The sequence below is a fragment of the Typopeltis vanoorti genome, chromosome 5 (genome assembly GCF_054136105.1).
Source record: "Typopeltis vanoorti isolate ZY-2024b chromosome 5, IOZ_Tvanoo_1.0, whole genome shotgun sequence".
Classification (NCBI taxonomy): Eukaryota; Metazoa; Arthropoda; class Arachnida; order Uropygi; family Thelyphonidae; genus Typopeltis; species Typopeltis vanoorti.
Window position 1 is genome coordinate 142,466,084 of NC_143553.1, and position 25,059 is coordinate 142,491,142.

General features: G+C 34.7%; 1 protein-coding gene across 2 annotated transcripts in view; it reads left to right on the forward strand.

Annotated features, from left to right (window-relative positions):
- Positions 1-4,677, forward strand: part of LOC150106890 (sodium-dependent proline transporter-like) — a 196,563-nt gene extending 191,886 nt beyond the window's left edge. For both annotated transcript variants that reach the window (XM_090392797.1, XM_090392796.1), the window contains one exon: positions 4,310-4,677. In XM_090392797.1, coding sequence (XP_090248923.1) covers positions 4,310-4,534 — 225 coding nt within the window. In that variant the 3' untranslated portion in view covers positions 4,535-4,677. The remainder of the gene's footprint in view (positions 1-4,309) is intronic.
- Positions 4,678-25,059: the final 20,382 nt, after the last annotated feature.

A 25,059-nucleotide genomic window follows, 5' to 3' on the forward strand; every position in this document is an offset into this window, starting at 1 on the left:
GAGTGCAAAAGAATAAAATGAAAAATAGTGGAGAGAAAGTAGTAGCAAATGACTAGAATAGCACTGTATGGAGATTCTGTCATAAAAGATGTGGTGGATGAGAAGGTGTACAAGGTATGTTTTCCAGGAGGGAGAATGAACAGGGTAATTGAGGCACTGGATATGAGAAGTAAGTGTGTGAGAGAGTTAGTGGTTGTGATGAATGAATTTGTTGGGCATAGGGAGATTGTGAGATTGGATATCAGGAGATTATTGAGAAGAGTGAAAGACAACAGTATGGTAGGAAGGGTAGTTGTGTATTGTACAGGTATGACAATGATGAGTTTGCAGCAGAGAGCAAAGATCTTGAATGGAATGTTAGCTCAAATGTGTGAAAAGAAAGTTTGTGAATATGTGGGATGAGTTTGAGGGACAGTGGAACTGTATAAGAGTTACAGACTGCATCTGAATAGTTTGCTACTGAATGATGCAAACAAGGTATCGGTGGAAGTCAAAGATTATGCGAATGAGCAGGAGAGTGGATTAGGTGAGACTGAGATGGTTGTGAATGGAGAAGAGAATGGAAAACAGGAATGAAAGTTAGGCATAAAAACGGGTTGGACCAGAGAAGTCAGGGAGACACGTGTAATGAGAGTGGATTCTGAAAGTGGTAATGAATACACATATGTAGATTATCAGCATAGGATGGAATGGTCAGGGAGGTTGGGTTTGGGGAAAGGCTATTCAGAGCAGAAGATAAGCAGACAGAAACAAGTAAGGAGAAGTCACAGGTGGAGGAATAACATGAGTAGGGTTGTACACCAAGAAATGAATTATGTTAATTTATAAATGCAAGGAGTATCAAAAATAAGCGAAATGAAATTGTTGCATTGATTGAGTTTATGTGTCCGAAAATATTTGGAATAAGAGAAACATTGTTGGATGAGAATGACTTCTTGACGGGAATAGAAATAGAGGGATGTGATGCTTTTCATGGAGATAGGAAAGGCAAGAATGTAGGGTGAGTACTGCTGCTGATAGCAAGAAAATTATGTCTATGTAAAGTTGAGGTACAAGGGAAAAAAATGGCAATGGTTTTGAAGCAGTATGGTGTGAATTGGAAGTTAATAGAATGACATATTTGTGGGGCATTGCTACAGGCCAGGGATGTGGACGGTGAAGACAAAGAAATGTATAGGCAACTTGACTTAGTAAGCAAGTAAAGGTTGATCATTATGGATGATTTCAATTATAGGAGTATTGATTGGAATGAAGAGATAATGTCAAGGAATATGGAGAATGAATTTCTCAAATCCTTTAGGGACAACAATCTTAGGAAATTTGTAACAGAGGACACATGAGGATTAAGAGTCTTAGATCTGGTTGTATCATCAGAGGATGTGATTGTAAATGAAGGGTTTAATCTTCCCCTGGGTGATGAGAGTGACCATGAAGTGATCACTGGGATTACATCCAGTCATATAAGAACTTTTATAAAGAAGGGATATATATGTGGAACTATAAGACTGGTAATTATGGAAGGTTAAGAGAACAACTAGGAGCTATTCATGCAAATTCCTTGCTCCTTGCATGCCTGTGTAGACAAGGAATTGGCAGGTGACTATAATAGAACTTAGAAAACAAACAATAGATGAAAGAAATTGAAGGAATAGAGGTTGATTGTGCATGGGGACTAATTAAGAAATATTTGTTAACAGCAGTGGCATATCTCATCTGAAGAAGATAGTGATTTGGAGTTAAATGAATGGTAGGAAAATCAAACAGATGACTTTTTTTTTACAGATACTTTCATGGACAATGCTCTGCTGAATTTGTCACTATTCTTATTACTATTCTTATTATTAATATTATTCTGCTGCTTTCCTCCAAAATCATTAGAACAATAACCACTGCTGACCAGCTTCACTGCCTCCTCTTTCATTCCATATACTTCTGTTCTTTGGAACAGCTTCCCCACTCTACCTTCCTCAAAGAATACAACCTTTAGTTGTTCAAAAAAAAAGATCTTGAAACCTTTTGTGTAGGGTAGTATATTTAGAAAAAAAAAAGAGGGGGGGGGGATAATTGCAGATGAAAAGAAGTCATGAAAGACATATAAAAAGGAGAAGTGTTGCATGAGGAATGGAAGGCTCAGGGTAGGAAGGTGACTATTATAGTAAGAAGAGAAAGAATATGAGAGAAGACTAGTGCTTCAATCGAATAACAATCCAGAGGAGTAATTTTATTATGTGGCCAGTAAAGGAGAAACGATCGTTGATGGTGGCTTTGCTAGATGGAGATGATAGTCAGGTTACCAATGCAGGTGTAGTAGAGTTCTTTAATAATTACTTTAAGATATTTCATCCTGGCAAAACAGGCTTTATTCTTAGAGGGATAAGGAGGGATTAAGAAGTAGAAGTAAATAAAGAGGATGTATATTCTGAAATTGAGCGCTCTAGACATCACTGCTTTCAACATGGTTGCTAATGAGTTTTGCAATGGAGAAAATTCCTGAGAAAGATTGGAAGGAGGGTAAGATAATTCCATTGCATAAGGGTGGTGATAGAATGGAGAAATGCAAACTATAGATCAGTTTGCATTTCTCCTGTATCTGTTAAGATAGTGAAAAAAGTGGTAGAGCTCTCATAAAGGATTAGGTAGATGTGAGCAATATTATTTAAAAGCTAGCATGGATTTGATAAGGAATACTCTTATTTTAGTAATGTGGTCACCTTTTGTGATAGAGTAACAAGAGCAGTGGATGAGAGAAAAGCACACTGTTTTTTCTGAAATTTGCACAGGCCTTTGACAGTGTGTAATGCAACAAATCGATATTTTTTAGATGTGAAGTTAGACTAGGAATTAATTGGAAAATGGCTTTCTAGCAGAGAATTATGTTGGGGGAGCATAATTAGTGAGTAGGAAAGGTTACAAGTGGAATTCCACAGGATCCAGTACTGAGACTGTTACTGTTCACTCTTTGTCATTGATATTGTCAGTGGATTACAGAGAGAGAGAGAGAGAGAGATTCAGTTGTTCATGGATGGTTATTAGTAATAGTGCCGATGTTGCAGCTCTTCAGGAGGCCTAGAATAAGCTGGATGTATGGATAAATGAATGGGGATATCAGTTTACTGCAATTAAATGTAAGGTCTTCAAAATACTGATGAGAGGCTGTGTGCTCTGTTGGTGGACGTGGAGAAGGCAATAGATCTTGGAGTGCTTGTAGATAGAAGCAAACTTCTATATGTAATCACTTTGAAAAAAAAAAGTTCAGAGGACATATTGCAAAGATTGTGAGGACAATGCAAAGGATTGCTGTAATATTGAGAAGGATGTTAACCAGCAGAGATAGACTGGTGATGTGTCCGTTGTATAAAGCTCTGATCAGACTATGTCGGATTACTGTGCTCAGATCTGTATCAGGATTTGAAGTGGATGAAGTTGAGAGGTATTTGCTGGATCTACATTAGTGAAATTTTTCATATGGAAGGAACAAGGAAAGGGGGCCATACCTGGAATTTTCAAAAGGAAGTAATGGGTAAGAGAAATATATGGCTTGAGAGGTTAGTGAGAATGCACATACAGTGAAGTAGTATGATAGAGTTTGTGTTATCTAAGGCAGCCCCCCCCCCTCCCCATGATGCATCTTGTGACTTCATGGAGATCCAGAATAATAATAATAATTATTATTATTATCATTTTTTCCTTTTTTTCTTAATGTCAACTGCCCTTATTTCCCATATTGAAATTTGTTGATGTAGGCAATCACATCATTCTGCATTTGGTTACCTGCTGTTTGATTAGTTTATCTTTTTTGCTGAGTGTTATAGATATAGCCTACTTTAAATCATTTCTTTGCATAATATCTCTTCCTGACTTTCTTTTAACACATTACATTTTCATGCATATTTATGCTGATGTGATTAGTGTTGATCATTCAAAGCAAAGTCCTCTATCCAGTTTTTATTGCCTTCAGATTCAGTTTGGTGTTTTTGATCAATTCTGAAAGATTTTTTTTTAAAGAATCGTAGTGGCGAGAGGAAAAAATAAATTAACCTATATACTTTGTTGAATGCATTTTAAAGTGATTGTATGTGCAGTTTGTTAAGATGCTGGTACAGCAGCCATATTTAGCATAGGGAATTAGTTTTATTATGATAAAGCTGCACTTACATTATCAGGAGAAAATATCTCATATTAATAGAAAAGGTCTCATATTTAGCTCTGTATTAAATGTGTGGTTGCTGTACCAGCATCTGAACAAACAGTATTAAACCACAGAAATATCAGACTACAGTTTCATGAGAATTTTCTCTGGTTGTTATAGAGGCTCCGAGCATTCCTTCCTGGTGACGATTATGGTCCAGCATTACCTGCTCATTATTGTGCATGGAAGGAGCATTGCATCGCAAAATCTAATACCCTACAAAGCTCTACTCAACAGGTGGAGGAGGAGGAAACAGAAACAGCTCCATATCAAATACCATTCTTAAATACTACTTCCCTCCCAAATATCTCACAGGACAATGTAAAGGAAATTAAGAAAGTTTGATTTTATGTATGTTTTATATGAATGCAACTAACAACTAGTCTTTTAATTGATAGATTTAAATCTGATAAAAATCTGTCTTTATTTTTTTCATAGATTAGCCTCCATAATTTTATCATTCTGGGTGGCTTTCTTTTAATTTTGAATTGAATAGAAGTGAATTTTCTGATAATTTATTAAATGTTTTTTTTTTATTCTTTTAATAATTTGTTTTAAATATTAATTAAATTTTTTAATTTTATGATTCTTATATCTGAAACATCAAAAGGTAAAAGAATTTAAATTTCTTAGGTGTAGATGAAATTTACTTAGCTGTAAAAATAGTTGTCATTCTGTTCTACTTTTAGGTGTACAATCATAAGATTTTAGTTGCTTAAATATATGCTTATTAATTTTAGTGCATATATGTTTGCATATACTAATACAGCGGTTCCCAACCTTTCTGACTTGTGGAGCCCTTTTTAGAATCAATTTCATGGCGGAGCCCTTTATTTTTTATTAATCATTATAGAAGACAATTCCTATTTAATTTTACTAACTACAGAAAATCACACAGGAATATGAGAATAACTGACTTTATCTTTCATAACCCAGAATACAAAATAAAGCAAATAAAAATTTTATAACAAAATACAAATACTTACCTACTTGAAAACCAATGAAAGCACCTGAGTCAATCAATAATGTAATGTTTTTCTACCGGAAATGTTTCGCAGTAGTTTGGGGTTCGAACATACGAGTAGAACAAAACACAACACTTTATTAATGAACACTACACAACTAAACACTCACAAAGAGGTCAAACGCACAGAAAACTCGTGGAAGAATTGCTAAGAAATCACAATGAAGTGATTGATTCTACTTTTTGTTTGTTATTCTTTAATTTCATTCAATTTTTATTTATTTTATTTTTCTGGAGCAGCCGAGGAGCCCCTGGGAAGTGCACACGGAGCCCAGGTTGGGAACCACTGTACTAATAGATTGGTTTTTTTTTTTTGAAATTTTTAAAAATGCAATGTTTCATACTTTCAGATTATGATTAAAATATCTTTTAAGATTCATTTTAAATAAGTTTTATATATTAATATTTTTAAATGTTGTGTGTAACAGACTTTAAAAGGGTCATATAATGGTTATGTATATCAGGTTATTGTATCATATTTGTAACACTATGTTGCGGGCTTTTAAAGTTCAGCAGTTTTCGTATAACTGGCAGTTAATTAACATGTTAATCTGTTACAATGTTTTGTTGTTTTTCTAATAATTGGAAATCAGCTTCAAGAAATTTCATAATAGCAGTACCATAAAAAAGCAAAAACTTTTTGTGAAACTACTGCAAGTTTTAAATTATATGGGCATCACTTCTAATATGAAAATTAACATATAGGAAATTAACAAATAAATACAAGTATAAATATGGTATAGAATTTTCAAGAATTTTCTAGAACTGGAAGTAGAATATTGTACTAAAATTATGGGGATTTTGAATTTCAAGTTGCATTATATCTGGGAGTGTTATGGCATGTTGTTTTAACATAATGTACTGAGACTCCACTTCAGTCCATTGCAGGTCATTTGAATTTTGGTATCTGTGGCAAGTGAAGAAGGAAAGAAGTTTGGAATTATTTTCCAAGAGCTTAAAATCTTGAAATCTCAAATCAGTTTATATTAACCATTTATGTAGATCAGAAAGAATACCAATACATTGCCAGCAAAGGTTGGTCGATTGGTAGAGCCTTTACTACTAGTGGCTCGCAGAACGTTAAGCAAATTTGAGCGCAGTTAGTAGTTGGAAGGAGATAATCATTCATTGCTGTTGGCACACTCTTCTTCTTCGATGAATCTTTGGACTCCCTGGAGGTGTCACATAATAATAATAATAATATTCTTTCATGGAATTTGATTCAATTTTTATGAGAGAGAGAGATTGGCAACTGTCACCTTTTTCCCATAAACACTATGAACTTGTAGTAAGTTCAGTATTTGTTAGAAATGCCAGTTTGCTGATAGAAGTTTATTTTGAGAGTTCAAGAATTTCTATATTTGCCAGTTTTTCTTAGTCAGTGGCTCACCCACTGATTTTGGTGGATAAAAAAATTCCTCATAGTTGTCATCCAGAATGGAAACAAAACTGGTGGTGGTTGAGCCTTCACACATGAATAAAATTAGCAGTTCTCCCAGAAGTGTTTCATAACTTCCTTCAATCACATACTTTTATCATAGAGGATTCTTATGCAAAATACGTTGCATTTTGCATAAGAATCATTTGCATTTTGCATAATATACTATACTCAATATACTATACTACTGTATAGTATATTGAGGTTAAGTTTGTCCTTTTATAGACTGGCAGCATCAATTTTTTTCTGAACACATATTATTATTATGTGACACTTCCAAGAAGTCCAAAGGCTCATCGAGGTAGGGCACATACTATACAACTCTCTGTCTCCACCACTTAATCTGCCAACTACAGTGAATCACCACTACCATCATCACCTACATCAGTGGTTCTTAACCAGTGTTCCCCGGGACACTTGTGTTCTGCAAACTGGTTACAAGTGTTCCGCCTGTGAAAGATGTCACATGACATCTTTCAAAAACATTACTGGCAATATTAAAACCTGTACTAGACCAAGTTGTAAATATGGTTTTAAAAGGTCTTCAAGTTAAGACCTTTTTAAAAAGGAAGCCAAGTACGAATCTTTGCTTCTGCACACTGAAATACGATGGTTATCCAGGGGTAAAGTGCTGTTCCGAATTTTAGAACTTAAGAATGAATTATTGGCCTTTTTTCAAAATGAAGGTACAGGTGCTTTTGTAAAATGTCTTCAAAATGATATTTGGTGTTGCTAAAATTGCATATTTAGCCGATATTTTTAATTACTTAAATAGCTTTAATACAAGTATCCAAGAGAAAAATATTTTCTATTGGATACTTGTATATATTTTGACATCCATTGACAAATTGTCAGCTTTTCAGGAAAAAAAAAGCATCTCTTTGGAAAAACCGCATATCAGAAAAAAAAATACAGTAGATATATTTCCTTTGCTCCATAATAAAAAATAGAGATCAAGGGAATTATTTCCCATTATAACAGAACATTTAACAATATTGGAAGAAAATATTTCAAGTTATTTTCCTTCCTTAAATGCACACAATTATGACTGGATACGAAATCCATTTGGCACAGTTGATACATCGAGTTGAGAATTTTCATTACAAGAAGAAGAACAATTAGTTACCTTGTCAACGGATCGTACTCTAAAAATGAAATGCTCTGAAATAGCTCTTGAGGAATTTTGGATTTTTGTTTAAGCCGAATATGCAACTCTCTCACAAAGGCACTGAAAATTTTGTTACAGTTTTCAACATTAAAGCGTGAAAGACTTACTAATATAGACAAAGAGATGAGGGTAGTTATGTTACATATTAGACCTGATATTGCTGAAATCTGCAAAAGCCGACAAGCTCAAGTATCGCATTAAAATAAGTTCCATTTTTTCTAAAAGGCAAGTCCGTGCATATTTTTATTGTTAGTTTTATGACCCTAATACTTTTGGTGTGCCCTGAATTTTTCTAATAATCAAAAGTGTTCCGTGACTTTTGCTTCTGCACACTGAAATAAGATGGTTATTTCATGTGATGAAAAGGTTAAGGACCACTGACCTACACCAACGGCATCTACTGCCCACCACCTTTACTATAGTATTTTTTTGTCTGTAAATTACGTGTGTTCTCAAGGCCAATTTGTCTGTATGTGGAATGAAAAATCCAAGTTTCGAGGAGAAAAAAAAATCCCTGCTACCTCCATATGAGATCAGCTAACTAACATTCAATTGAAAAAAACCCATATAAAGATTCACAATAAGAATCGAACTCGGGCCTTTTCCAATTGAAGGGTACAACATACTGTTGTCGAGATCATATAAGCGTTTTCCTCTTTTATGATAAATTATAGCTGAATATATGTATAGATCTTTGGATTTTGCTTATATGTTGTGCAAATATCAACTTTTTTTCATTGTGAGACTTCTCAATTCCTTGTCTACAAGATTTAATAGTAGAAAATTTGATTGTCTCCTGTTGCTTACTAAGAACATTCATATTGGGTCTCTCTTTTTTGTTGGCGGGGGGATTCATATGAAGATTATTCAGTCTCCTCGTGTAGGTGGCAAGGTTTTCCTCCTGGAAACATAGGGTTTTTGTCCCCAGAAAGTGTATTATGTCTGTTAAGCACAATTCAACATTTCAACAATCATTCAAAACAACAAAATCCATATTGCCATAAATATCACAGTGATAGAGAGTAATATGCCTCTTTCTTTATTTTGGGAAAAGGAAAGAGGCAGCATTTCTTATCTGAAAACTGATAAGCCATTTTGGCTTATCACATCGTCGATACATTTTTTTTTTTTTCCAATTTTGCATTCACGAGTGAGTATTAAAAATTTCTGAATCTCATAAGTTTGTGACTGTAGTGTGTCTCAGTTGTTTAAATCTGGAAAGAAGTTATATGAAATTAGTTTGCCTCATAAAAAATAATTTACTTAAATAGGGTTATGTAGGTGTGGCCATTCTATATAGAATATGTTTGAAATAGAATATATATATATGTATCACAAAGTTTAATATTAAAATATTAAATTAGTTGAATAACTGTTTCTATGATATAATAATATTCTTGAGTTAGTGCATTTGTCAATTTACGAAACTATCTTATAAAAATGTCATGATGATAAAATGGTTAGGAATGCAACTGTGTTACTTTTACATCATAAAAAAAATTTTCTTAGCTGTTTTTGTTTACCAAATTCCACGTAATATTGGTTTGTGTGATTTGAGGCCTTGAAAAAATAATGATACTGATTTTGACTGTGCATCAGGAGATTAATAGTAAGAGTTTTGCTTTGTTTCATTATTATATGCTTAAATTCTGCTCTGTAATGAGCAGAATTTAAGTATATAATAATTTAAACTTATTTCCTGTACATTATTGTTATGAAAATAAAATTTTCATAACGGTAGTATATTGGAAATAGCATTACTTTTAAGTATTATTTGACACCTTCATTGCAGAAATTACATATCTGAAACAGAAGGTGAATATCAGATTATTTATGATGTCCAGAAAATAAAGTTCCATCATTTTTGACATAATAACCATGGTTGTGAAGGAAGTACACACTTTGTACTTCCCGTTTTTAAGGCTGAGAAGTTAATGACTCGATGAGATAACAAAGAAAGAGACAATAAGATTAAGACATGGCAAAAATTTGATTTCATAGAAAATCTCCAAAAAGTGAAATTGCAGTCTTATAACGCAACATATTAACTAGACCTATTTCCATTTTACTTTTGTATTTCCAAATTAAACTACCTTAATGGATCCTACTTTCAGTTCACAGAAGTTATTGTTTTCAGAGATTTGTGGGAATTTGTATAAATCTACAGATGAATACTACTTTGAAGATGATTGTGATTAAAGAATACATTTTTGTTTACAGGTATTTATTAGATAGTTTTGTTAATTTATTATTGGAGGCTTGTAATTCATGTTAAACATCATACCTGCTTTCCAAATATATATGGGAAAAAGCATCCATCGTTGAAAATCTGTTTTATAACTATTTCATTTGCTTACTGTTAAACATTCTTAAAAGAAGGCTGCTAATGTAGGTACATAAAATAGTACTTATTCTAAATCTGTATTAAATCCAGGAGATCGCCAAGAACTAGTACATAAGATCTGATAATAACGTTATCGGTTGTATTTATTGTTTTACTGTTGAATGTGGTATATAAATGTTATAAGGAAATGTTATGATTACTGTACTTTTTTTATAGTCGAATGTATATTTTGTTATCATTTATGTTATAATGATGTTAGTGTGATCTGTGAAATATGTGATGTTTATTAACCAAAACATGAATCATTGAAAAAAATTCTTTTAAACTAGAATGTATGTTGCATTTATATCCCTTGGTTTAATTCTGAAATGTCTCAAATGCAGTAACAATGCCTGGTTAAAATAACATTACATGTATGACATCCATTTAAATTTTTATATTCCTTAATTGTTATAGCTTTTCATATACTAATTGTTTATATATATATATATTGGAATAAATTATATTTTATCATTGCTTGAAATTTATTAATGTACAATATTTAAACATATTGTACAATATGTTTAAATTTAAATATTGTACATATTGTACAATATTTAAACATTTAGCATACATAAAATGAATAACTTTTTTGAATTTTGAAGATAGCTATTTACAAAGCTAAAACAAACATAAGTTTTAATATCTTTGCACTGGAATCATTGTCCTATACACAAGAACAGAAATGGCCTAAGTCCTCAATAAATCTAGAAATCATTCAGTGGTAAGTTTGCCACATCATTAGCTTGTCTTGCAAGACACACAGAAAAAAGTATTAGGAGAGTCCAAAACTTAATAAGTTCATGTAGCTTTGCTGACACCATCTGTCTCTAAAGGATATGTTTCTAGAAGTAAATTCTAGTATGATACAGTATTCTTCTTGAAGTAGATGTATTAAGTCTTGATTTTTCAGCATAGGGTGGTCTCTATATCTATAGGTGGCATAAACAGAAAATAAAATAAAATAATTTTTTTTTTATCATAACAGTAGGTAAATTTCTCACAATAGAGGGTAGTGATTCACCACACACAGCATGCATCAATAATGACCAACTCTTCTCCACTCTTTATCAGGCCAACTTGCTTTGATGTTAGTCTGACAGTAAGTTTTTGCTGTGGTTATCCAGCATTTTTTTCTTCAGTCCATTCTCTATAACCTATACATTCTTCTTACACATACTTGATGCGTAAGAAGAATGTATAGGTTATATAATGTATACACATACTATGTATCTCACTGGCAACATTGTGCAACTTAAGCCAGAGTTTCCCTGATGGCCTGCCATGCAGTTCTTGTTATCACTTTGATGATTTTCACTTGACAGGGTTCAAATCCATCTATAAATCAGTCTGTAAAAGCTTTTCAACGGAAGGTGCATTATCCAATCTCATATGGAGGTGCAGTATTTGCAGGTTGAAAAACCTGTGGAAAACAGACATGAAGAGTATAGTGTATTTAAAGAGTCATAACTAGTGTTATTTAAAAAAAGAAAAAAAAAACTTTTTGTTAAGATACCTTAAAGTTGCTTTTTCTGGATTATAATTCTAATAAGAAAAGTAACCAGTATCATCATTTTACTCTTTATCTACAAATATTAACCAAGCAGAATAAATAAATACTGTATTTATTTTGTTTCTCATTACTGTCTGATAAGGCCATCTTTTGCATAAGCTGAATGTTTACACTTTGACAATCATATATTGCATGTAATTTAGGCTATCCAAGTAGAAAGTAAATCTATATCTGAATCTACATTTCAAATATAGTTTGTCTTCTACGTGAAATCTACAGGGAAGATATAATTGTGACTTCAACGGATCCACATTCAAACACACTGTTTATTGAGACATAAACGCTTCCAGTCCTATTAAGTGTGATATGTGCTTCACATTAGCACTGCTATGTATCTCATAAGCTGATAACAATAACTTCATATCAACCCAAAAAATCTTATTTCATCCCTTCTTAAGCTATGTTACCTGGAAGCTTAGGTTTTTACATCCCATAAACTCAAGATAATCGACTGTAGAACCCACATTATTTCAGACAGTAACATATCCTGTTAGGGTTACATACCAAGAAATGGCAGCACTTGTTTGCTCGTCTCTTCATCGGTGCACCTATAATTAGTGATATATAGGGTCTAAAGGCCTCGCCTACTCCTTATACAGGAATAAAAAGGCATTAGCTTATTATTATTATTTATTATTATTCAAATTAAGTGGATATTGAATCCAACATTATCCACTTATTTTGAATAATGTTGCATTGTCGAAATGAATCCTTCTGGCTCTCTTTTTCAATTATTTATTATGTTTTTTAGTGTTGTGAATTAAATTACTAACTTACAGATGGGTATGTTGGAAGGTGCATGGACCAGTACTATAAAATTTCCATAATGTAGGACAGATAACTAAAACATTACCATAAAATCTAAAAGTCATCATTCTATGGACTTGACCAGTGAAAGTGATCCATACTGAGACCAAGAAACACAGAACCGAAACTTGAGGAATAAAAATTGATGGAGACAATCTGTGGTTTAGGTTCTGTATTTTGGTCTCTTTCAGTTGGTGCATATTCACTGTGCCTGCACTGCAACTTTTCTGTGAATATTTATCACAAAGCTTGCTACATTTTGTGGAAACAATGGAATTGCTTATATCTTCAGACAGAATTTATGGGATTGCATGGCAAAATGAGATAATCAGCATTTTCTCCTCTCAGTAAATATTGTAGGATCTATCTAGTGGGTTCAGTATCAGCTGTGAGTCCTGGAATGTGTGCAAGTGACATTCTGTTATTTATTTACCTCTGAAATACTTAATGCTTTCTGCATGTACTAAACATTATACAAGATTGAAATGACTTCCAAGCAATAGCTGATCATGCAGGTCACAAAATTTTTATATTGCTTAGGTGCTTTTTTTTTTTTTTTTTGACGAGAGAGATGTTTCTTGTTAGGATTATACAAAATCCTAAGGGTTCAGTATCAGCTGTGAGCATGCTACTATGCATGCTCACAGCTGAACACATGTTGAGCATGCTACCATGCATTATACAAAATCCTAACAAAAGTTAGGATTTTGTATAATGCATGGTAGCATGCTCAACATGTGTTCAAATATTATCACAACATTTGGTGCAGTGATATTTTTTTAATTTTTATGTATGTTTTTTTTTTTTTTGTTGTTACCACTGATGAAAAGTTATTACGAAACCTATAGTGCATTTGTACTGTGGGTGGACTAAAGATTTTTTTCCATTTTCATCAATTTTATAGATATATTTTTTGTAATTTTTTTTATTTATTTTTACATAGTCTGGAAACCCTGCTCTCTAGAGACCAAACATGCAACTTTTTCAGGCCTGCAATAAGCGGAAGCAGCGATCTCACACCGGGCAATGAAATTCATCTTTTGCCTAAAGACAATCACAAATATCCGTGTCCACAGCTGGATTCGAACCCACAACCTTTTGGTTGGAGAGCAAGTGCGCTAACCACTTGGCCAACCAGCCCGACATTTGTGGATGTCTATTAGTCATGGTATTCATGTTATGTGCCTATTCAATATGTGCAATGACATCCATTCGTCAGGGTACTTGTCTTGTAATTCTAAGTTAAAAGTATTTGTGACTTTGTGGCTGTTAATATACAATGACAACAGTAACTGCCTAGTGTGAAACAGTGTCTCTCTGCAATTTATTCAGCTTAGAGAAACAGGGAATCATGGAGATTGGGACCATCTTGATGGTTATTTCATATCTAACACAAGAATATGGGACACTGTTGTGTATGCAGCCCTTAAATGGAGTGGCAGTTTTTTTGTTTTTTTTTAATCCTACAGAACAAGATAGCCAAGAAACATGCATGCAGCTTAAAAACATGGCCAAAAAGCATGTGTACACAGTCATTCCCTGAACTGCATTGACAGCATCGAACAACAGCAGGTCCCAAAAATCTAATGCCTTTTGGAACCTTGGAACCACCCAAAAAGATAAGTAATTTTTTTTCAAATTTTTGTTAATACTACTGAGTGAATTTATTGTATTTATGGGTGTGCGAGATAGAATGGGTTATTTAGACGTAAGTCAATCGTTATATATATTTCCTTAAATTAGATATATTCTTAGTATGCAGCCAAGACGTCTTTGTTGGGTGAGCTAAATTTGTGAGACTTACTTGCCCCAAAAGTTGAAAGATTTGTGGAAGTAGAGCAAAACTGGTGAAAGCATGTGTAATAAATGCTTTGAAAGTGAATGTGAAGAGAACAAATTATGTGATAGTAGAGTAGACAGAGCATTGATACAAGACCAGAAAATGTAAATATCAGTGCCGTAACTAGGGCACAGCGAAAGAGGCGCCGGTCACGGGCGCAACTAAGTTTGGGACGTAAAGCGTAAAAATAAATAGGTATAAAAGTCTGCTATTTTATATTTATTTTTAAATTTCAGCAATACGCTGCTTTCGACACAAATTCTGCAACTCATTTTGATGGGGTTAATAGTGTTTAACATATTGCATTTAGTAAAATTTAACTTGTTACATTTAAATTTTTCAATATTTTTGGGTTAGAGGGGGTGCAAGTTAGACACTTGCCACAGGCGCCTCATACCCTGTACTGTCAGTGATAATACTGAAAGTGCGGTAGAAGTTTAGGAGAATGTAGAAAACCTGATAAAGAACATTACGCCCTTCGATTGGAAAAGACCTGGGTTCGATTCTCGTCGTGACAAGGGGAATCCTTATATGGGCTTTTTTCATTTGAAGGTGAGTTAGCCGATCTCATATGGTTGTAGCAGGGTTTTTTCCCCTCCCGGGAACTGGTTTTTCATCCCGAGTACAGACAAATCGGCCTTCAGAACACGCAGTTTACGGACAAAAATTATTGTTGTTGATGGTAGTAGTGTCGTAGTTGAATTAAGTAGCAGTGGAGAGGATTAAATGTATTTAGCGAAGTAGAGTAGTGTGTGCCCTCCCACGATGAGTCCTTGGACTCCCTAAAGGTGTCACGTAATAATAATAAGAAATGGCGTGCTTGCATGTAGTCCATCACAGAACAAAGTGCGAGGTGGAAGGGCTGAAGAAACAGTAAGATATTAGTCAAACAGAATAAAACAAAAAAGAAGAGGTCTGAAGTCAAAAAGAAAATTGTAAGAATAATCGAGAGAAGGAATCTAAGCAAATAATTGTTTACGACGATTCTGTGATAAGTGGAGTTATTCATGAAAACGCTACAAAATCTTGTTTCCTTCGTGCGAAAATTAATATCAGTAATGATGGCAGAAAGGGACAGTGAAAGAATTGTTTTGGCTGGAACCAATAGGTCAACAAATATTGTGTTGGTAGTTTTTGGTCTCCTATGATGAGCCTTAGAACTCTAATGAGGTGCTTGTGCAATAATAAATGTACTGCATGAAGATGATCAAGATTTTACATTATTTGAATACATCGAAATTCAGCTGAAATATGAAATTAAAGTTGCCAATTGAACAAGATGAGTTGAATTTGTAAATTTCATATTAAGTGAAATCGATAATTATTCCCCTCTCGTGTTAATAGCCTGTAAATAATATTCCAGTTGTTAATCAGAACAAGCAAATGATGTTTTGTATCACAGACCAAACAAACCTTCAGAGTTCAAACTCTGAACGTTTGACACTTTAAAAACGTTTTTTTTTTATATGATAAATTGCTTACTTTTTATAAATAAAGCAATTATATGAAGCAAAGAAATTTTATAATATGAATTAACACATCAATTTCCTGATATGTACCCTCAAGGTGTGTTCAGGCAGCTGTGACAGCACGAAAAGTTTACATTATTATTAATCTTTCATCAGCAATTTTCCTCCATCCAAATTAGTCTATTACTTGTAAGCCATTAGATATGACAATATTGGAGGTAGTTTTAACTGAATCAAATTACCTAGACCTAGGTTTTCCTCTGAAAAAACTTTACTTCCCAAGAGGCTCATTTAGGAACCTGTTAGAGAAGGGAAAAGAATGAACTAGAATCGAACTTAACATTATTTCTGCTGGTTGTCTAGCTCTAGCATTATAGAAACCTTGTCAAAAATGTCAAGCCTAAAAATACATCACTGTATTATTATTATTTTTGGTCTCTGAATGAATTGCGTCTTTTATTAACATACATATTTTTGATGCTGTCTTTAATTTCCCTTTTAATGCTCAGGTTGATTTTCGAAAAAATTACAAACATTGAGGAGGATTGCAGAAATCCATGAAACTAATAAAATAGAACATCTGAGTACTGTATGCACTTATGTAAGATTCATTGAAAGTATTGAATAATGTAGGGAAATACTTTTACAATATGCTATGTAAATCTAAACTATTTGGTATAATTTGTGTAAAAGCAATTTTTTTTTTTGGGGGGGGGTTACATAATGCATATTTATGTTATAGAAAAATGAAATGAAAAGAATGTAACAATTATCCAAATGTTGCATCTCCTTATTTCGTTTATACTATGGAAATCCTGTAGTTGTTTCAGATAATTGGGTAAAAAAAACTTGTGGTTCACGAGCAAGCAGTTTTTTTAATGGAGCCACACTCACACACTAAATGTAAACTTATCGTACATTAATATGGATAGGATGGATGGAGGGAGAGAAATTCATTTAACCCACAGCAGAAAGAACCAGACTCAGAAATCATGTATGGTTCTTTCTTTCTTTAGTATATATATATTGTGTGAAGATCTCGTTCCCCATGTAATTTCTATGGGGAAAAGTCTGCAGAAAAAAGGCGATTACAGATTTAATTCTAATCACCAACAAGAGAAACCTTTTCTCAAAAAAACTTAGTCCTAACAGGCTAAAATAATGAAAACGAGTTAGAGATGATTTTTTTAAAAATCGCCGATGTATTTTTACTTCCCCATAAATATTTATCGGAAAGTTACTTGTAGGGCTTACGTTTTCAAAAACACTGCCGCCATCTTTTCCTTGGTCTGCTTCTGTTTATCTTTTCCTTTGGTAGTTCTTTACTTTCTTTGCCCATCTGTTATCCTGCATTCTTTCTATATGATTGTTCCATTCTTCCCGTATCTGGATCCAATCATTTATTGTTTGTATTTGACAATTATCTCTGATGTGCGAGTTCCGGATTTTGTTTAATATTGATACACCTTCAGTCTTAATCTTAATAGTTTCGTTGATTTATCTAATTTTTGTAGTTGATGCACATGTCAGTACTGATTTCATTAATCCTTTATAGATCCTTATTTTTTTTTTTCTTTGCTTACGTTTTTATTCGTCAAAATGAGGTTGTCGAGACATCCAAATATTCCATTAGCTTTTATTGCTTGTTCTTGTGAGATGCCATAATTGTTTATTTCTCATCATCAATTTCCTGATTCTCTTTCCCCTTTCTTGACCGAGAACAACCGTAACTTCCATGGATTCCCCCGTTTTCTCTCCCCACCTTCCATATAACGAAAAATTTCATCAGACGATATCTTTCACCCATTCAAAATAGACCTCTATCATATCACCCCTCTTTCTCCTGTTAACCCGAGTCTGCAATCCACATACTCGCAATCTGTCCTCATAATCTAAATCCCACAATCAGGATATAATCTTTGTAACTGTTCTTTGCACCCTTTCCACAGCTTCTTGGAACCCAGGAGACCAAATTTGCACACAATAATCCAGGTGTGCAGATTTTATCAAAGCCTTATAAAGATGCAAAATGACTTCCTTATCCTTACATATTAAGGTTCGTTTCAACATAGCAATTATCCTCCCAGTTGTATTTGCAACTTTTGCTATGTGACCTTTGAACTTTAAATTTCTATCCACCAATACGCCAAGATCCCTTGCATCTTCAGTTTCTTGTAGCATAACCTCGCTAATATACAATATGTACGTAATATGATACGCTGGAACTCTAATCACTCCAAAGTGCTTTACATTTACTAACATTAAATTGATAGCTATTTTTGTTTGCCTAAATTTCTAGTCTGTTCAAATCATTTTGTAATTGCTGAATATCAGTAGCATCCCTGATTGCCCTGCCTATTCGCATCATCTGCAAACAATTGCACCTCTGATGTTAGATCCTGTCTGATGTCATTAATGTATAGATTGAACAAAAGCCCAAGGACTGAACTCTGAGGTACACCACTGGTCACCTTAAATCTGACAGATTCACAACCACTGTATATCACATTTTGATATCTGTCTGTCAACCATCCCCTGATCCAAGTGAAGAGCTTATATTCAAGCCCGTATTCTCCCGTTTATGCAACAGCCTTTCGTGTGGTATCCTATGATATGCCTTAGAAAAATCCAATATTATGTATTCATTCCCTTTATCCAACTCAGCCGTAGCATTGTTATAAAATATGAGCAAATTTCTAAAACATGGCTTTTTTTAAAACAGAGTATAGCATGTTTGTCTATTCATTTCTGTGTGCGAGTTCTTACCAACTTCTCGAAAACCTTGATTGCCACACCAGAGATACTGATAGGTTGGTAGTTACACACATCAGTTTTTTCACCACCCTTGTACAATGGAACTATCATACATTCCTGAGCCGAGACTCAAGTTATACAAACATGTGAAAGGCTTATCCAATTCGGCTGAACATTCCTTAATTACGTGTTGATATTCCATCTCTCCCTAGAGACAGATTCTTATCCAGGTTATGTAACAGCTCTTCAACTTCATTTTCATGAATCTCTACTCTTCATCCAATGTAGAGGTAGTACTGTGCACTATTTTACATACACCTGGTTGATATATCTTAGCAAAGTGGGCACTGAAATAAAAAAAAAAATGTGAGCATACTAATATTATATCTAATATTTCGTTCTTCTAAGGCACTTCTGACTGAATCAATCCATCTAAACTTTGGTCTCCCTCTGGGTCTCTTTCATGTCATCTTGGCATCGAACACCTGTTTTCCTAATTTTTACTCTCATCCATAACTTTTGTTTTGGATTAGGGTAAAAATGTAACATGTTTTGCATATTGCTAGTTTGGTGTTTGGGCTAATTTCTCTCTTATTTCATATAAATTTATTCAGCTGGCTCTCCACTATACCAGCTTTTCTTATTCTGTTGTCCATTTCCAGATTTAACCCGCCATTTTCACTAAAAACTCTGTCTAAATAGCAAAATCACAGGGTGTTCACATTGGACTTCCCTAGTTTCAACATGTTACTACTAAAGTGTTTGGATCATGGTGTCGAAATCACCAAGTTTATGCAAAAAAAAAAAAAAAAAAAAATCTTAATGAAACTTGTTAGTCACTGAAACGTTTGAACAACCCAAACCTTACATATTTTCGCACTTCGATTTTTTACTGTTCTTTGTAACTAGGGAGGTCAAATGTTGACACCTTGTATTTTACTTGTTCTATAGGCTCTCCATTCAGAATGAAGTTGATGTGTTCAATGTTTCTACCTATTTTCATAGTTTTGGTCTTTTCAGTGCTGATTTTCATGCCAATTTGTTTATTTTTATTCCTAAAAAGGTTTGTGTAGCTCAGTGGAAGTGGCTCTTGCGTCTTCTGGGATTTGATGAATCACCTTGTCTAATTCCTTTAATTATTTTGATTTTTTGTGTAGCTCAGTGGAAGTGGCTCTTGCGTCTTCTGGGATTTGATGAATCACCTTGTCTAATTCCTTTAATTATTTTGATTTTTTCAGTCTGTCCTTATAGAATTATTATAGAACTTTTTTTTCTGTATATACAGTATACTCTTAATTAGTTCTAAAAGTTGTTTTAGTATTTTCTCATTTATAACGTGGGTATTATGTCCTTTAACTGCCTTTGTTTGTTAAATCAAGAAAGCAGCAGGAAGACGTTTATTGTATTTTTTCATTGATTGATTTATCGATGATTTCCTTTGACATAAATCTATTTATCTCAACCTGGTATCATTGATTATAATAGAAGCTACGTGTTTTTTTATTATTATGAAGTCGTGTTTATTATTATTACATCCAACTCTCTTGGAGTCAGACTCATCGACGGGGGGGGGGGGGGACAGAGAGGTTTATACCATTAACGACTACACAAATATAAGAAATATACATTGTAATGAGCCTGTGTAGCGATACTTAGTGGAAGTGGGGGTTTGTACTTTACAGCGCTAAACCGCCTGAAGAGTGGCGTTAGTTCGATTCTAGTCGTTGACTAGAGGAACTTTTTCTAAGCCTTTTCTCGACCCGTTCCGGAGTTAGTCGATCTCTGGCACAGGCAAGCGAAGGTTTTTCTTCCGTAAATTCAAGAAAATTGACTGTAGAACCCACACTATTTTAGACATTGAAAATATTGTGTTACGAACCACAAGATGGCGGCACACATTTAGCAGTATCTTCAGGCTTCTTAAATTAGTGAATAGATTTGGGTCAGCTAAACACAAAATCACCACTGGTAACTAATCTCCTATTGGCTAACCGTGAGGATTGATCTTCTAACTCAGTCTCCAAAATTGAGATAGGGATAAAGGCCTCACCTACTTCCATAAAGGGGTTAACTGATTTATATATATATATTATTTAATCCATATAATATATATTATATTATACTACAATGTGAAATAAGTATACATATACAGGCAGCCCTTGATTTACGCCTCAGTTCCGTTCCTGAAAAAACGGGCGTAAACTGAATCGGCGTAAAACGAACCCAATTTTAATGGGAGGTACAAAGTTATGTTCCACGCAATCAAAAATATGCACATGAAGTATGTGTAACATTATTATATTTAAAGCTTTGATAATACATACATATATATTTGTTAAAATCAAATTATTAATAACGAAAGCAAAACAAAATTATACACAAAAAATATGAAACTTCGAAAAGACATTATATATTTCTATGTTGAAGTTCCTGGTTTCGGATCACCTGCATTTTTTTTTTTTTTTTTTAAGTAACCAGTGTTAACCGCCTAGATTTTCTTTTTCTTTCTTTAAGGAGTTCAGTGTAAGGTCGAATAGATGCGATTACACTCCTTTTACGTTCGCACTCCATTCCCAATCGTGGTCCATTTTGCAGAGTTCATCAGTCAATGTCTCTATGCTTGCAAGGATACGCTGTAAATCGGCCGTTTTCATATCTCTCAGAGGATCTTCGTTTTCTTTCTCTTCCTTTGGATGTTGACTTAATTGTTCGGCTAATTCTTTCGAGTCTTCATTGGGAAGCCTTTTATCATGACTCTCTAAGACTTCTGTCACATCTTCAGTTGTAATATCGCACAATCCCACCTCTCGCGCAAGCTTGGTAACACCTTCAGTAACATTCTCATTTTGCTCTAATTCCTCGAAGTCGTGCATAAATGCTGAAAGAAGTTTTCGCCATGCTCCTTTTAAACACTCTGCTAACACGTCGTTCTAAGCTGCCTCGATGTTGTTAATGCCCTTCAAAATATCGAATGACAGCCAATAGCCTTTTAATAGTTTTTCCTGAAGTGTCCAAGACTCTTACCATTTCCATAAATGTTATACGGAGGTGATAGGCTTTAAAGATTGATATAATCCCCTGATCCATCGGTTGCAAAAGCGATGGTGTGTTTCGGGGCATGTAAACGACCTTGACATCCAATAGTGCTGTTACTTCAGTAAGGTTTTGAGGATGTCCAGGGGCATTATCCGAGAGAAGTAATGCCTTGGCTGGTAAATCATTTTCTTTACAAAAGCGAAGCACGGTAGGACAAAAATAATTTATGTGCCAATCTATAAAAACGTCTTGTGTAACCCAAGCATTCTTGTTCTATTTCCAATAGACTGGCAGCATGGCTTTTAGACACTTGAAGGCGCGTGGTGTCTGTGAATGGTACACCAACATTGGTTTAAGCTTCAACGTTCCGGAAACATTTGCACCCAACAAAAGCGTAAGTCTATCTTTTGCAGCTTTAAAAGCTGGAGCGAAACGTTCTTCACAGGAAATGAAGGTGCGTGATGGCAATTTTTTCCAGTAGAGCCCAATCTCAACATTAAAAATGAGATCAGGAGGATAACTTCCTTGTTCTACACAGTCTTGAAATTCTATAAGAAAAGCTGCCGCAACATCTGCACTTGTCGCCTCACCACATAATTTGACACTGTGGCACTTACTTCGAGACTTAAATCTCATGAACCAACCTTTGCTTTCTAAAAATGTTTCTTCGCCTCCTGTTTTTTGAAGATTCTCAAAAATTGTTTTTGCATTCTCAGTTATAACAGCCTGAGGAATGTTTTTCTGATTCAAGTCATCCACCCATAATGATTTTTCCATTTTTTCATGAAATTTACCCTTGCTATATCTTACATGTTCTGCATTTAATACTGCCTAAATTGTTGTGCAGACTGTTTTATTCTATCTGCATTTTTTATAATTGTAGTAACAGTCAAGGGAGGTAAGTACATACTTCTAGACATTAGCACCTGTCTGCCCATCTTTTCAAGTGTGATTCATTTTCGCGCCTTCTTAACACCAAGTTCTGCTAATTTTTCTGCACTTCTATTACCAGACATGGTATGTAATTACGTACTTTATTAATTTAAATACGTATGTACTTAAAAAAAAGAAATAGAACAATTAGGTAGATTCAACATTAAAACTAGGTTTGATACATATACGTCGTAGTAGCTCGGTAAACACCCAAAGACGAGAGTGCCTGCTAGCGTCGTTGCTCAGTCAACTACACTACAGTAAGAAAGCACACGCAGGCAACCGGCGTTATTGTGAAGCGGCGTAAACCGAGGGCTGCCTGTATTATATTACCCGAGTTTGCGGTAGAGAAAAACTTTACTTATTTTCCCAAGAGCCTAATTTAGGAAGAAAAAATAAGCTCAAAAAAAGTTCTAGTGGACGATTCGAATCGAGCTTAAAATTATTTCCTCTAGTTGTTTAGGGGCCTGTGTAGCTCAGTGGATGTGGCGTTCGCACACCACCGCGCTTGGCCGCACGAAGGAAGTCTTGGTTTCGAGTCTAGTCGGCGACTAGAGGAAATTTTTCTAAGCCTTTTTTCGACCGGTTCCCGAGTTAGTCGATCTCTGGCACGGGCAAGCAGGTTTTTCCTCCCGGAAACTCGGGTTTTTCGTCCTGTAAACTCAAGAAAATCGACCGTAGAACCCACATTATTTCAGACATTAAAAAATATATTTGTGTTAGGGACCACGAGATGGCGGCACATTTGAGCCGTCTCTCTTCACTGCGTACCACTTAATTAGTGATAGCCTTGGGCCATCTGTCTCTGATTGGGTACCAGTGGAGATTGAACTGCCCACTCAGTCTCCAAAAAGTTAGATAGGGCTAAATGGCCTCGCCTACTCCCGTATACGGGAATAAAAAAGGCGTTAGCTGATTTTTTTTATTTTTTATTACAAATGTCAAGTACTTTCATGACGTTTATAATCTGATGGCTATGTTGGATGCTTAAAGTGATTTTCGGGTATGTAAAATATTGATTGAGAATGGCAGAAGCAATCCTTTCATTAGGGGCCCATTTTCTGAGTGTCCTTGGTCAGCCTCTTGCTCTAGATTGTATGTGTATTTCTATTTATGATATTAAGTTAGTATTATAGTTGAATGTTAAGCATATAGGTTAATTTCATGTATTCGAATTCTGTATATTATTCGGAATTACAGTACTCTGCCGATTATTATTCGACAATTTCGCCTAGCAAAAAAAAACTCGATAGATTCTTGACGTGTTAAGGACATCATGTTGTTTGCAACAGTAAAAATCCAGTACAGCCTCAACTTGTTCACCAATCAAATAATCACGAACGACAGAAAAATGTTTGGACGTTTCGACATCTCTTTATTATCACGTTATTTAAAGGGGTGGAGGGTGGGGAAATACAGCACTAAATTGATTTCACAGCGTATCGATCCATAGTTGGATCATCAGCCCAAATGGAATTGCAGTCAATCCTCCAGAAGATCTATGTATCTGCGAACAAGAGATGGAAGGGGAAGTCTTTGGATACCCTCTGGAAGTTGCCAGTTGTCATGAAGGATGCGTCGGATTACAGATCGACACAGATGAGTTAACTTGGATGGATTTAGGCATCGCTGCTTCAGCCAAGGGGTCCATTTAAGTGTTCTATTAAGGATATTCATCGCAGAGAAGCGCCGTCCGGGTCTATGGACTTGCCACGATGACAAAAATCGACGAGAGATTACTCTTTCTAAAGTCCGAAGCTCGAGTTGAGGAACTACACGCATGAGAAACTGGACAGATGTCATTATTTCCTGGAAATGATTCTTCTGTTTCTCTTCGGAATACTTATCCTGACTTATTAAAAGATCATGCATGCATTTCAGAACGATTTCCCATAAAACATATTCTAAAGTTGGCCAATAACTATTCAGTCGTTTAGGATTCAACTTATATCCCAACCTTAAAAAGAGAAGGGTGAGATCAATGTGATAGGGTGGGACTCTCCATAACACAATTCCAGGCATGCGAAGCGCGATAGCATCAATGAATCTTTCTTTATCAGTACCAAATAGCAACTTGTTTGCATTGGAAACTCGATGGAAATATGCTACAGGAGACTCCTGAATGCCTCTGTTGTAAGGTACATCACGTTCAAGCCATGTCCCTAATGGATCTATCGGATACTTTAACTCTTGTTCGGCTAAACCTTGAAAGCGATCACAGCGATACAAACACGTTAGAACATCCCCTACGAGTTTCATGTCGGCGACATTCTTCCAGAAACAGACCGTAGCAGGAGAATAAATCAAACTTTCAAGTTCGATGTCATCGAATTCTGCACGTGTTTCGTTCTTCCACTTGTTATACAAATCCACAACTAATCGGATGTTTTGTTCGTCATTCCAGGTTGATTCCTCATCATTTATTGATGGTCTTAAAAGTTTGCC